The sequence below is a fragment of the Enoplosus armatus genome, chromosome 9 (assembly GCF_043641665.1).
Source record: "Enoplosus armatus isolate fEnoArm2 chromosome 9, fEnoArm2.hap1, whole genome shotgun sequence".
NCBI lineage: Eukaryota > Metazoa > Chordata > Actinopteri > Centrarchiformes > Enoplosidae > Enoplosus > Enoplosus armatus.
Genome location: NC_092188.1, coordinates 8,583,952 through 8,596,431, shown reverse-complemented (window position 1 = coordinate 8,596,431; position 12,480 = coordinate 8,583,952). Strand labels below are relative to the sequence as shown.

The 12,480-nt window shown below is 41.5% G+C and overlaps 1 protein-coding gene across 1 annotated transcript in view; it reads left to right on the top strand.

Annotated features, from left to right (window-relative positions):
* Positions 1 to 223: 223 nt before the first annotated feature.
* tmem145 (transmembrane protein 145) overlaps positions 224 to 12,480 on the top strand; it is a 32,278-nt gene continuing 20,021 nt past the window's right edge. The window contains exons 1-3 of the mRNA XM_070912574.1: positions 224 to 334; positions 10,455 to 10,529; positions 11,066 to 11,143. Of these exons, the coding sequence (XP_070768675.1) occupies positions 224 to 334; positions 10,455 to 10,529; positions 11,066 to 11,143 (264 nt within the window). The remainder of the gene's footprint in view (positions 335 to 10,454; positions 10,530 to 11,065; positions 11,144 to 12,480) is intronic.

Sequence of the window (12,480 nt, the reverse complement as noted above, 5' to 3'; positions counted from 1 at the left end):
CTAACACCCCCCCCCCCAACCAACCACACACACCACCCACAATCCAGCTTCAACTGCTGGAGGGGGGGCCACATGCATTGACCAGCGTGAACGCGCCCGGCTCTTCCCCCTCACCCTCGCTCGCGCTCTGTGCTCGAGCCGTTTCCTCCGTGCGCGCTCCCGCTCAGAGACAGGCTTCAGAGATCCCGGAGAGCAGACGAGCGACAGCAGGGGAGAGAGAAAGATGGAGGTGAGGGTCGGGGAGAGACTCCTGTGCCTGGCTGTGCTGTCCAGCGTCTTCTGCGTGGACTCAGTCCTCGGGAAATACGTCAAAGGCATCGTGAACACCAAAGAGGTGAGCGCGGTTTTTTTCTTTACCTCTTTAATTAGTTGCCACTTGCGACAATGACACCGCCACAGTCTGAGAGGAGTGGGGAAGAGGGACTGGACTGCGTATCCGCACGCAGGTGTCTCTGTGGTGGATTGTACCGCGGATAGACGAAGAGGCGACCACCAATTCACCGTTAAGTTGCCTTGGATATTCACATGCCGCCGCATGAAACACACTCACCTCTATTCTGCCTTGCAATTGCGCGCCATTTGCGTGCGTATCATCTGTGGCGTATATTTTACCCTCATTATGATAGTCTTTGGCATCATTGCAGCCCCAGTAAGCGACACCACCCCCCCGGTCCACCGCTACCAACCGAGCCTCCACATGTGATTACTCGTCTTTAAATCAAACGCAGCTTTGCATGCGTGATTTCGTTGTTTGCATTTCAGTTTATGATCAGAGGACCCGTTACAGGTGTGCGTCATATGGCTTCTGGCGCGCAGCGCCTGGATTTGTGGTGATCTTCGAGAAACTGGCCTCAGTCCAGCCTGCTCGGGGTTTTGAGTCTGTTTTCAGACAGATCAGCATCGACATCATCGCTGCCCTGACAGGATCTGCGAGTTGAAATGTAAACTGTGCAGCTGAACAGATACTGTAGCTCCGGGTCGTTTGTAATTCAGGAGACTACCTCCTGCTGTTCCACATCTCTGGTTGGTATTCTCACGAGTTTGTGGATCAAGTTTGACATACATGAGTAGTTCAGTACGGCTGTCTACCATTTGGTTGTGAGTTCAAGCAAACGGGCTACTATGCAGACAAAGTGCCCTTAATAACAACACAGATTAGCCTTAATTCACTCATGGTAAACATTGTATTGATTATGTTGGAATTCCTGCAACAACCTGTGCTGTGGAAGACAAAGTATTTATCTCACACATTTGACCTTTCAGTCTGTGAGGTCAGCTGTGCCTGGAGACTAACCAGGGGTAAAGAAAATGTATGTGTTTAACAAACATGCCACATGGATCATACAAACAAGACAGAATAGATTTGATAACATTTCATTATCCCAGAGCTCCTAATGTTTCTTGTTGGGGCAGCAGTTGCAGTTATTATTATTATTTTTATTATTATTTATTATTGTTGTTGTTGTTTTGCCTGACAATTTGGCTTACTCTGATATGAAACATAAAGAAGCAGCAAATGCTCACATCTGAGAAGCCAGAACCAGCATGTTTGGTGTTTTTTCTTGATAAATAAATGATAAGATTAGTATCATGCGTTGAATTGTTTCATCTCCAACATGAGCACCGTCAGCAGTTGACATCTCAGTGGAGCTGCTCAGTGACCAGCAGGGGGTGGGGTGGGGGGGGTGGGGGGGGGGCTATGTTGTTGCACTGTTCAGCTCAGGTCACAATGTGATGGAAAGTGCCGTTGTTAAAAAAAAAAAAGGAAAGTGCATGCATTTTCACAACTATCCCTCCTTTTGAAACGCAGTATAAATAGTTTGCACCAACCATGTGCACTCAGGTGATTCAGGTGCCACAGATTTTCATGTGTTGCCAAAATGCGACTTGGCAGCAAAAAAACGTACAAATACTTTGCTACCGAGCACCAGCATATCACCTTACTTGTATATCACCTTACTTGGCTCCTTCCCCAAAAAACAAACAGAATCTATCAGGCAGCAGGCAGTTTGAGCCAACAAGCTTTAATTCTCACTTTAGCTTGCTGACTTGTTGTGCACACATTCCCGGATCTCTAACTATAGTCAATTTGAAAATGCGTCATGAACTGAGAGATCAAAGTCACCAGTTTGAATTCCTGGGATGACGATGGGGATCTGAATGGATAAACTGAACCAGAGGCACTCATCCATCCATCACTGCTGTTGAGATGCCCTTGAACGCGGCGCTGAATCTGCACCTGCTCCACTGGAGCTGCTCAGTGGCCGGCAATAGGTTGCACTGGCAACTTCCGTGTGTGTGTGTGTGTGTGTGTGTGTGTGTGTGTGTGTCCAAGTCCTCTGCAGTAAATAAGAATATTAGTTAGTAGTAATAATAGTTTTAGTCAACCTGTCTTACGTAAGGCCACAAATGAAAGAGGTTTTATATAAATTCCGCACTTAAACTGCATTTTAGACTGAAACTCACAATTATTTTCATTATTTATGAATCTGATTATTATCTTGATTAATTGTATATAACATTTTTAAATTTTAAGATATAGTGAAAAAAGTTCCATCACAATTTCCCAGAGCTGGAGGTGATGTCTTCAAACTGATTGTTTTGTCCATCAACACAAAAAAATTAAAATATAATATATTCAGTTTACTATCGCAAAAGGCTAAAATAACCAGAAAATATTACGTCTGAGGGGCTGGTGCCGATGGATTTTTGGCGTTTTTGCTTAAAAAGTGACTGATTACCAACATCGATTTTCTTTTGATGGATTAAGTGATTAATTGAGTGATTGTTTTAGCTTCACTGCTAAAATGTAAAAAAAAAAAATTGGAGACGTGCACTTTATTTCTCGCTTTTCAAAACTTTCTTGAACCTTGTGGTCGGTTTTCTTGTCTTGCTCCTGTGCTTCTAAAGAGTTCAGGGATCATTTGACAACCTAAGCAAAACAACAGAGCACTGTGAATGACATTGGACAACACAGGCCGTGACATATTGATATTGTGTGTGTGTGTGTGTGTGTGTGTGTGTGTGTGTGTGTGTCTGTGTGTACAGTTTAACACATCATCAGTCTTGCTTGTGCATTACTGTCCCAAGGTCACCCACTCCACATCTCCCCTCTCTAATTTACACACACACAGAGTAAACCCCAGCACTCACACACAAAAACATGATGTTGTAGCTGTATCAATGTCTGCAGAGGTGAAGGCAGAGTTTGTGCAGCGCTTTAAATTGACAAATGTAATTTACCACACTGGGAGGGATGTACTTTTGAAACCTGTGGAGTTGCTGAAGAAATAAAGAGAAACACCAGCAAAGTTATCCAAAGGCATCGGCGTGGCAGACTGGTCCACAGCTTTATTTGGGCTGGTCGATGTGTACAATTAGCTTTAGCGGCTCATGGGGTGTGGAGGCACCGATAAAATGTCCCTTTGAGAAGCAGTAGAAGCTTTAAGGTCAGAGGAAGGTTGCTGTTTTGAATCCAGCTGGGAAAATCTGAGAAAGAAATAAAAACCTTGCACTTCTTCAGCAGCCAACAGCAGGACCCCTGAGCAAGGCAGTAAATCCACACTGTGCTTCAGGCTGTTTCTCCTGTGTCATGTCCACAGAGCTGAGGCAGTTCGCAGCAGACCGATGCTAAACTTCAACAAAAGCACAGTCCTCCTCTGACCTGAGGTCAAGCTGAGGTGTTGCTCAGTTACGTTTTGACAGCATAGGGGGTCAAAAAGGATTTCCAAAAAGGCCAAATGATTCTGAAAAATATTTTATTGCTATTATTTTGACCAATATTGTTTTTGCGATTTTCTTCTATAAATTAAACTATAGGCCTGTACTTGTGGACTACATAGTATTAAATACAGTACATTGTACCTTATTTGTTTTCTAGTTCTAAGTAAACTTGGCTAATGACCTTTAGAAAACTTTTGGCCATTTACAGAAGTAGCCCACATTTAGTCCAAGTGTGAGAGACACCAGCAGTGTTTATTAACCAGGCAACAGACGAGAGTTTCCCCTTTGTTGTTTGGCCAACTCAAGAATTAACACTGATTAACTACAACCAAATAAAATAAGTAGAAGTAGTGCAGGCAACATTCGCCAGCGTAAACTTAGTTGCTACAGCTTGTTAAGATGCAAGAATGCAATTTTGATATTAGAAATAATCCTTCAGCTGTAGATTTCTGCATTCTGTTGGGAATTGAGAGTGGGGGTTTAGACAATCAGCACTGAATACTTATTCTGTAAAAAATGTGGCTATAGACAGGTTCAAAAGTCTTTGGTCTTTGGTTTCCGCTGTTAAATTTAAATTTGTGGATTAGACCAGAAAGGTCTTTAAACTTTTGTCTTTTGAAAATTAATGAAAATGAACAGATGCCCTTGAAAGTTCTTTTTCTAATTTAAAAATCTAGCACCCAAATTCATCATCGTGCCTCAGCTCTGTGGGCCTAAAATCAACATCCAGAGGAAAAACACTGTGATGGATGTTCGGGCTGATACAGCAGCAATTCTGAAATGAAGGATTTCATCAGGATTTCTGGACATAATAGGATCATGAAGTAAAGAGGTCTAGTATGTGGTGTCTTTTTTTTAATTAATGTCATGTCTTATCTTAAAATATGCCTGCTCTAAATTCTCCAATTTTAGCATACAGGACTTTGAAAGTCATTGAAAAAAATCCTTCAAGTTGACATTGAAGTAATTTTTGGGACCCTTGTATGCATAGCATTTCCAGCTCAATCAGTTTTCATGCATCTCTTTTTAATGAGGACATTGTGATTAGATACAGGCACCATGTATGTGTGCAGGTGTGTGCATGTGAGGGGAGTGTTTTCATGTGTCCATATGTTTGCCTTAATGAATGTGTATGTGTATGTGTGTGTGTGTGTGTGTGTGTGTGTGCGTGTGTTTGTGTGTGTGTGTGTGTGTGTGTGTGTGTGTGTGTTTCCATGTCTGCAAAGTCTGTGTGTTCTCATGTGAAACACCCACAGAGACAGAGAGGGACAGAGCTTGAGTGTGTTTGTTTGTGTGTGTGTCGGCGCGTCAGTGTGTTTATGCGTCGCAGTGTTGTGTAACCCTGAGTAATGAATCATTGAGAAGCCCAGCGGTCCAGGGGTGACTTGACTAGCTGATTGGTAATTAATTGTTAATGAGGCTTAGCAAGCAAACAGGGATCTGGAGAGAAAGAGAAAAAGACAGAAAGCTACAGAGATGAAAGGACGGAAACTGAGAGGGAGGAAGAAAGAAAGACAAAAAGAGAGACAGAGGGAATGAGACGGAGAGGTGCTGAATTGACCGGATACTGCATCAAGGCAAAGTACTTGATTAATGGGGTGTACGTACACACACACACACACACACACTCGTGTGCAAGCACGCACATACGCTTGGGGAGGTGGCTGAGTGATTCTGCATCACAATGCAGTGGCCATGGGGAAATAAGAAGACTAAAGGGGGATTAAGGTAGACACCTCATCTACTGTTGCTGTTCTCCAGAGCTCAGTCTCTTTTCTACTCTCCACTGACACACACACACTCACACACTAAGCTGCGCTGGGCTAACTAGAGCTATCTGGGCGCCATGCTGGCTTGTTGATGCCGCTTTGCCGTTGTTAGACGCAGTGGTCTGCCTTTAAAGGGGAACTCCACCACTTTTACACATCAAAGTGTGTTTATGGGTCCTGGGGAGAACTACTGCATGTGAGAAAAAAGTTGTATAAAACCTCTTGTGGCTCCAGAGGGAGCTCCGTGAAATCTGCTAAACTGCCTCAAGTGATGTCACTTCCGATAAAAGTATATTTACTCCCCCGAGAATATTTGACATTTTGCTTGAAAAATTACTCAAAAGATTACTTAATTATCAAAATTGTCGATAAAACGTTAGAAAATTGTGACCAGTAAACATTTTTCTTGATTAATGACTTGAAATGATTAATTGATTATTAAAAAATTTGTCAGTTAAATAGGGTTGGATGATATGAAAATCTGTATTGAGATAAATCAATGGATTTACCTGTAATGTAAAAATCATTTTTTATACTGTACATTAATGCACTAAATGTAGACAGTATTTGTGCGCTGAGGCTGTTTTCATGGTTTAGGTTAGGGCAGCAAATAACGGTTTTCATCAGTGATTTTTCTTCCAATTAGCCTATTTTCTCAATTGATTAGCAATTAAGTGTGTCAAATGTCAGAACATAGTGAAAAATGGGTATCAAAACTTCCCAAAGCTGAATGTGACGTCTTCAAATAACATATTTTCCATGTCCAACAGTCCAACACCTAGAAATATTCGATTTAATCTTAAGTCCTCTCATTTCAGAAACTGGAACCAATGAATGTGTGGCATTTCATCTTGAAAGGTGACCTATTGTCGATTGACTAATTGGTTAATCAACTAATCGTTTCAGCTCAAGTGTAGCTCCATTAATGAAACATTTTTAGACATTATTATTGTGCTTCCAACTTTGTGGCACCAGTCTGTGAAAGACCCTGTCCTGTTTCAACATGACAATGTCCCCAATGCTCAAGGTCCATAAAGAAATGGTTCTCTGAGTGTGTTGATTAAATACATGACTGGCCTGCACAGATCCCTGACCTCAACCCCATCAAACACCTTTAGGATGAACTGGAACGCCGACTGTGGGCCAGGACTTATCACCCAACATCAGTGCCCAACCTCACTAGTGCTCTTGTGGCTGAAAGGGAGAAAATCCCTGCAGCCAAGCTCCAAGCGCCTTGTTGAAAGCCTTCCTTGAAGAGTGGAGGCTGTTACAGCAGCATGTTAATGTCCATGACTTGGAAATGTTTGTACTGTATGTCCACATACTTTTGGGCATGTGTTGTATTTAATTTCTTATATTGGCTCACTTCTGATATGTTAGTCCTGTTTAATCACAGGACTATATGACCAGTTAAAGATACTGGGCTGTTGGTTGAAGTTCTGCTTAGATGTCACAGGTTATTTATAGACATTTATTGAAACGTGTGGCTGGGTTTTAAAAGTTATTTAAAAGGACGAGCGTACAAGAGCCGGACAAAATAAGTGTTTATGTGTGTTTGAATGAACTGTTTGGCCTTTTTGATGTTTCTATGGCAGCTGGAAACTAAGGCATGCTGTGGTTGCCATGACAATACTGGGGGGGTGGGTGTAAGTGGTTTGTGGATGAGTGTGGGTATGCATGTTTGTTTCAGGCCTGCCATGGCATGCTGTAAGAGTCTAACAGATGCTCGTGGTTAATTCTGTGTGTGTTTGTGTAACAAGGAGGTCTTTCACAGACCTAGCCTATGGTGAGTTAAATGATACCACCCCCCTCCTCCCCAGCCATCCCAAGCAGACCACCCCTCTCTCCTCTCTCCAGGGATTCATCTCTTGGTCAGTGCTTCCCTCTGCTGCCCTGGTTGTCGTGGTTACAACCTTAAGCGTCGCCGGGGATAACACACAGAGGTGGGAGTGAGTCTCAGGCTTCAGTGGCTTTTGGAGTTTGCCATGAATTATAACCCAGAGGCTCCAGGGGGATGAAGCTGGCTGGCAGCGGCTGAAATATGGCTGCGGTTTTGTTTGCTGTGATATATGGAGGCAGCAGTGCTAGCCACGCTACACTGCTCTGGTTGCACTTTATTTCTCAGCACAGAAATTACTGTGCTTGTTTATGTAGAGAGAACGCAGGGCAGAGGTAATTACAGTATAATGGTGCACGGAGAGTTTACCTGGTTGGGTGGAGATCAAGAGTTCATAACAACCAACCTGAAGGCTGGTATTAATAAGGAAGAGGAGAACTGGGCTCGGGTACTTGAAGAGCCTGAAATGTGCAACAGATTCTCTGGTGTGAATGTGGCTATGTTTTGGACCTCCTTGTTTTAACATTTAAAAAGCACAATTGATTTTATGGAAAATAAACTTTACCTGAAGTAGAACTTCAATATGATATCATGTCCTGAGATTTATATCATGTGGGATTTTTTGTATCAAATACCATGCGATTGTGATTTCCTGGTCTGAAAAGCCACATTGCAGTAGAGTAGTTTGACTGTTCACCTGTTCTGTGAAATGAGAAATGAATATTGTCATTATATCCAGATAACTCTAGTTAGGAATAGGAGAGCACGAGTAGTCATACACCAAATCATTATTATTGTGAGTAGGGCTGAATATTGAAGCTCAGTACTTTTTGAATACTGACCAAACTGTGTCTGTAGCATTAAGTATCAAAAATAGTACGTAGTAATTACTTAAATGATTAATCAATTATCAAAATAGTTTAGCAGATCATTTTTTTTCGTTGATTGACTGATTGCTTCGGCTCTAGCGTCAAGTTGGCATTGAATAGGCTACTTGGTCAGATTCTGAGTTTTGTTTACTTCAATCTAAAATATAAGGAGAGCAGAGAACACTGTCTTTTGAAGAATTTTGAATTTGAATGAATCTTAGACAGTATGGCTGTAAGTTGACATATTCATATTGCATATTTTGTCTGACCAACAGTCCAACAGATCTTCAGTTTACTATCAAACAAGACTAAGAAGAGCAGTAAATATACTTTGAGAAGCCAGAAGTTTGGCATTTTGTCCTTGAAAAAAAATACAGATTAATCCTCTGTTGAAAAAACGGGTTGATTCCTATTGACTAAAAGGCATTTATCACAGATCTGTAGTATTTTTGGTTTGAATCCAGCCCTGGTCTCTCTATGGTGTCATTTGTCTAAATAGGTCATTTGTTGTACTAATCTTGCAAGACTAGCTATTACTTTTTCTTAAAGATCTGATGTCTCATTCTGGTTCAAAACTCTTCATTTATTCTAGCTACCTCTGTAGGGTCTACTCACACCGGGAAGTCCTCCAGATAAAGAAAAGTGGGTGTAAACAACATATAAGTGATGTAGTGTAGTGCTGTGTTCAGCACTATGATCCATATCTACAGAATGTGTCTGCCCACAGCTGTATAGAATATATATATATATATATATATATACACACACAGACCACCACTGACTGATCCACCATGCTGCTGCAGTGCCTTATGTAAGCTCAGTGAAGTACACCATCAGCACTATTATCTCGTCTCATGCTGCCAAGCTTATGGCTGAATAATATTAAGAATGGATAGTTTTTTTTCCATCTCCTCCACCTCTCTCCCTTATTAATGTGCTCAGCAGCCCCTTGATGCCCTCTCTGTTTACCCTGTCAAGATGTTTAAACCTCTTGGCACTACCTCCCTCCTTTCCACTTTTTCTTATTTTTCTCTTCTACCTAAATTTCTCTTTTTTACTACTCTTCCACCTCTTCTTTAACTTTTCTGAAACTCTACCCCTCTGTTTCAACTCCCCTGCCCCCTCTCCTCTCTTTCTGTTCTTTATTGCTGCATTTATGTCCTCTCCGACTTTTGTTTTATTTTCTTTCTTCTCTTCCTTACGGCTGCCCTTCCCTCTTTTGCTTCCCCACAACCAACAATCCTTAGGTCATACACTTCACTGCTTTGTCCAGATTGAAATATCTCATCATCTATAGGATGGATTCATGTTACATTTTGGTGCCCTGAGAATGAATCCTAATAGCTTTGTTTCTCCCCTGACCTTCATGCTTCCCAGACAATAACTTCTTCTGACTTTGGTGATCCCCCTGACTTTTCCTCTAGCTACACCACAAGGCTGACATTTGGGTTTTTGAGTGAAACGTCCTGACAACTATTGGATGGATTGGCATGAAATTTGGTACATACCCTTGACTTTTCACTTTTCAGCACCATCATCAGGGGGCCAGTTTTGGAAAGTTATACTTTGACCTAACTAATAGTCAGACACATTCATTTGTTGCACAAAGCTGTTTATTTCTTGACTATTTTAAGTGGGACTAATTTCATGAATTCTGGGTGAATTCAGACTTTTTTAAAATGAAAAAACATGACTCATGTCAAACTGCTCAGTTTCCTTCACTCATTAGAAAATATTTGCCTTTTGGAAGCGTTCAACAGTTACAAGGACATTTTACTGGGAACATTCAGCAAAGAGTGTAACAATACCAAACACTTCCAGCAGCATAAAATCTCAACACAGAGCTGAGATGTAGCAGGGCTCACACTTCCAACTCGACAGTCATGGTTTCCTTACACTCTCCTCACAGCTATATATTTCCAACAGGTCTATTTCCTTTCTCTCTACTTGCTTCACATTGTTAGTAAACCCCATTTGGTCATTTGGTGCCACTGGTCAGCAGATGTCACTGATTGTTACCATGGAAACATGGGACTTAGCTCTGAGTTAGCCTGGGGGAAGGGTGACAAACTTTTTAGGATTTATTTTTGTGTAACTTGCATTAAGAGCATATTTAGGACCTAATTTAAGGCCCAACACTGCTGTGCCTCACAGAGCTGCTATGGCCATAGACCTCTTCTTTCTACCATGCCTCATCCATGTTGATTTGATTTTTTTTGTTTCACCTTTTTCCCTCTTTTCTGTTTTTGACACCAGGACTGGGTTTTCCTCACTCGCTTCTGCTTTCTCACCGACTTCGGACGTCTGGACTTCCGGTTCCGCTACCCAAAGGTAGGACGACTCACTGCAGCTGTGCGTGAATGCATTTGTTTGTTTTACATGTTATTTTGAATCAGTGTTCCACATTGCCTCACGCTTTCTTCTCTGGCAACATAAGTGTTTTACTTTTCTTCTTTCTTCATCCTTTCTTTGGCTACTTAAATACTGTATCTTCCTCTCAACTAGTTCTCTCTCTCTCTCTCTCTCTCTCTCTCTCTCTCTCTCTCTCTCTCTCTTTCCTCTTACCTCATCTAAACTGATGCCATCGCTCTTTCTCTCCTCTCTCCTCCTTCCTCCGGCTCTTCCTGCTGCACCGGCCTCGTCCTCTTTCTCCATCCCCTCCTTCTCCTTCTGCTTTCCCCCGCTCTAACTTTCTACGCGTCTGTTTTGTTCTTCCGCTCTGTCTTCTTTTACCCATGCCTTGCTTTACTGTTGTTGCCTGCAGACTTTGGAAACAGTTTTTGTCGTATGAATCTCAAACCGTCTCACTGCCTCCTCTCTGATCTGTGCACTCTCCATTTTCTCTCTCTGTCTCTCTCTCTGTGCAGTCTCGCTGCTGTCAGAACATATTGCTCTACTTTGATGACAGTTCTCAGTGGCCAGCTGTGTACAAGAGGCCTGAAAAGGTGAGATTCTGTCGCCTTCTGCAACATGTCTTTCTCCAAGCCATTATTAAAGACAAATACAGCTCAAATTACTAATTTGCATGTCCATGTTGTAATGAAAAAGCCCTTTGACTCCAATTTACATAATTTTCACATTTTAACTTGAGCTAAAGGGTCACATGATGCTCAGAATAAAACAGCTGTCTTTCTCGGTTCCTGAAAGGCTTTTCACTCACAGGCAATGATTTGTTATTGATGATACATGCAGTGATCAAGGATTGGTACAATCCATATTTGTGAGCACAACATGAGACAGAGAGTTCAGCCTGAACTGAAGCTGCTCCACAGACTCTGCACATCTATTTTCTGGTTTGGAACCAGTAATGCTTGGATTTTATAGAAATGTATTTGGACAGCGACACATTTCTGTTTTGGCTGAATACTTGAACACATTACATCTTAAATAAGACAATGATTGAAAGTGTAAAGTGTGTACTGTCAGCCTTGATTTAAGGATATTTACATCCATATTGGGTGAACACTTTAGGAAATACAACCCTGTCTTTGTACCGCTGCACTGTTCAAAATTAGGGGAGTGTATAAAAAAGGGCTATGATTGATATTGATATTGTTCGCCCAACAATGTCATTGGGTGAACAATAATTGAACATCCTTAAAACTGAAAGTCAGCACTTCAGCCTCATAGTCATTGTTTTATTTTGAATCCAATCTGCTTGAGCACAGAACCAAAACAATAGAAAATTCATCTAAAAGACTGCACTGTATGCATTTGGAATAATTCCCATTTTGGTGTTCTCACAAACTTACTCTCCCATCCACACTCTATGCACTGTACATTTAACATCTGGTTGACTGCATATTTTAAGTCTATTCTAAGGCTTTTAGAGAGAGTGGATTCATGTGATATTGGCCTCAGCTACAGGAGTAGCATGCATAAATCCTTAATCTGTGTTGTATATGCGACAGTCAGCTGCTACTATAAGATATAACATGATACAGTATAAAATTTAACAGCCAATGAATAATGTATGATGTGGCCATTTACTGTAGGCAGAGGTTGGTACCCTCCACAAACTAATTTTAAAGCTGAGCTTAATCAGGGTTATTTTATCATTACATAGCATCTGATGTAACTGTTTTTTGTGTTATTAAAGTTATTATAATTGTAGTTATAAGTGTTTTGTGAACTATATAGGATAATCCATGCTCAAATACCTTGCATTTCTCAGCCCATGCGGCCATTTGGTGGTATATTCTTCTTCTTTTGACACCCAGATGTGATGTTGAGATATTTCCGACACCGCTACAAACAACGGACCATTTCTCAGCTCTCAGAC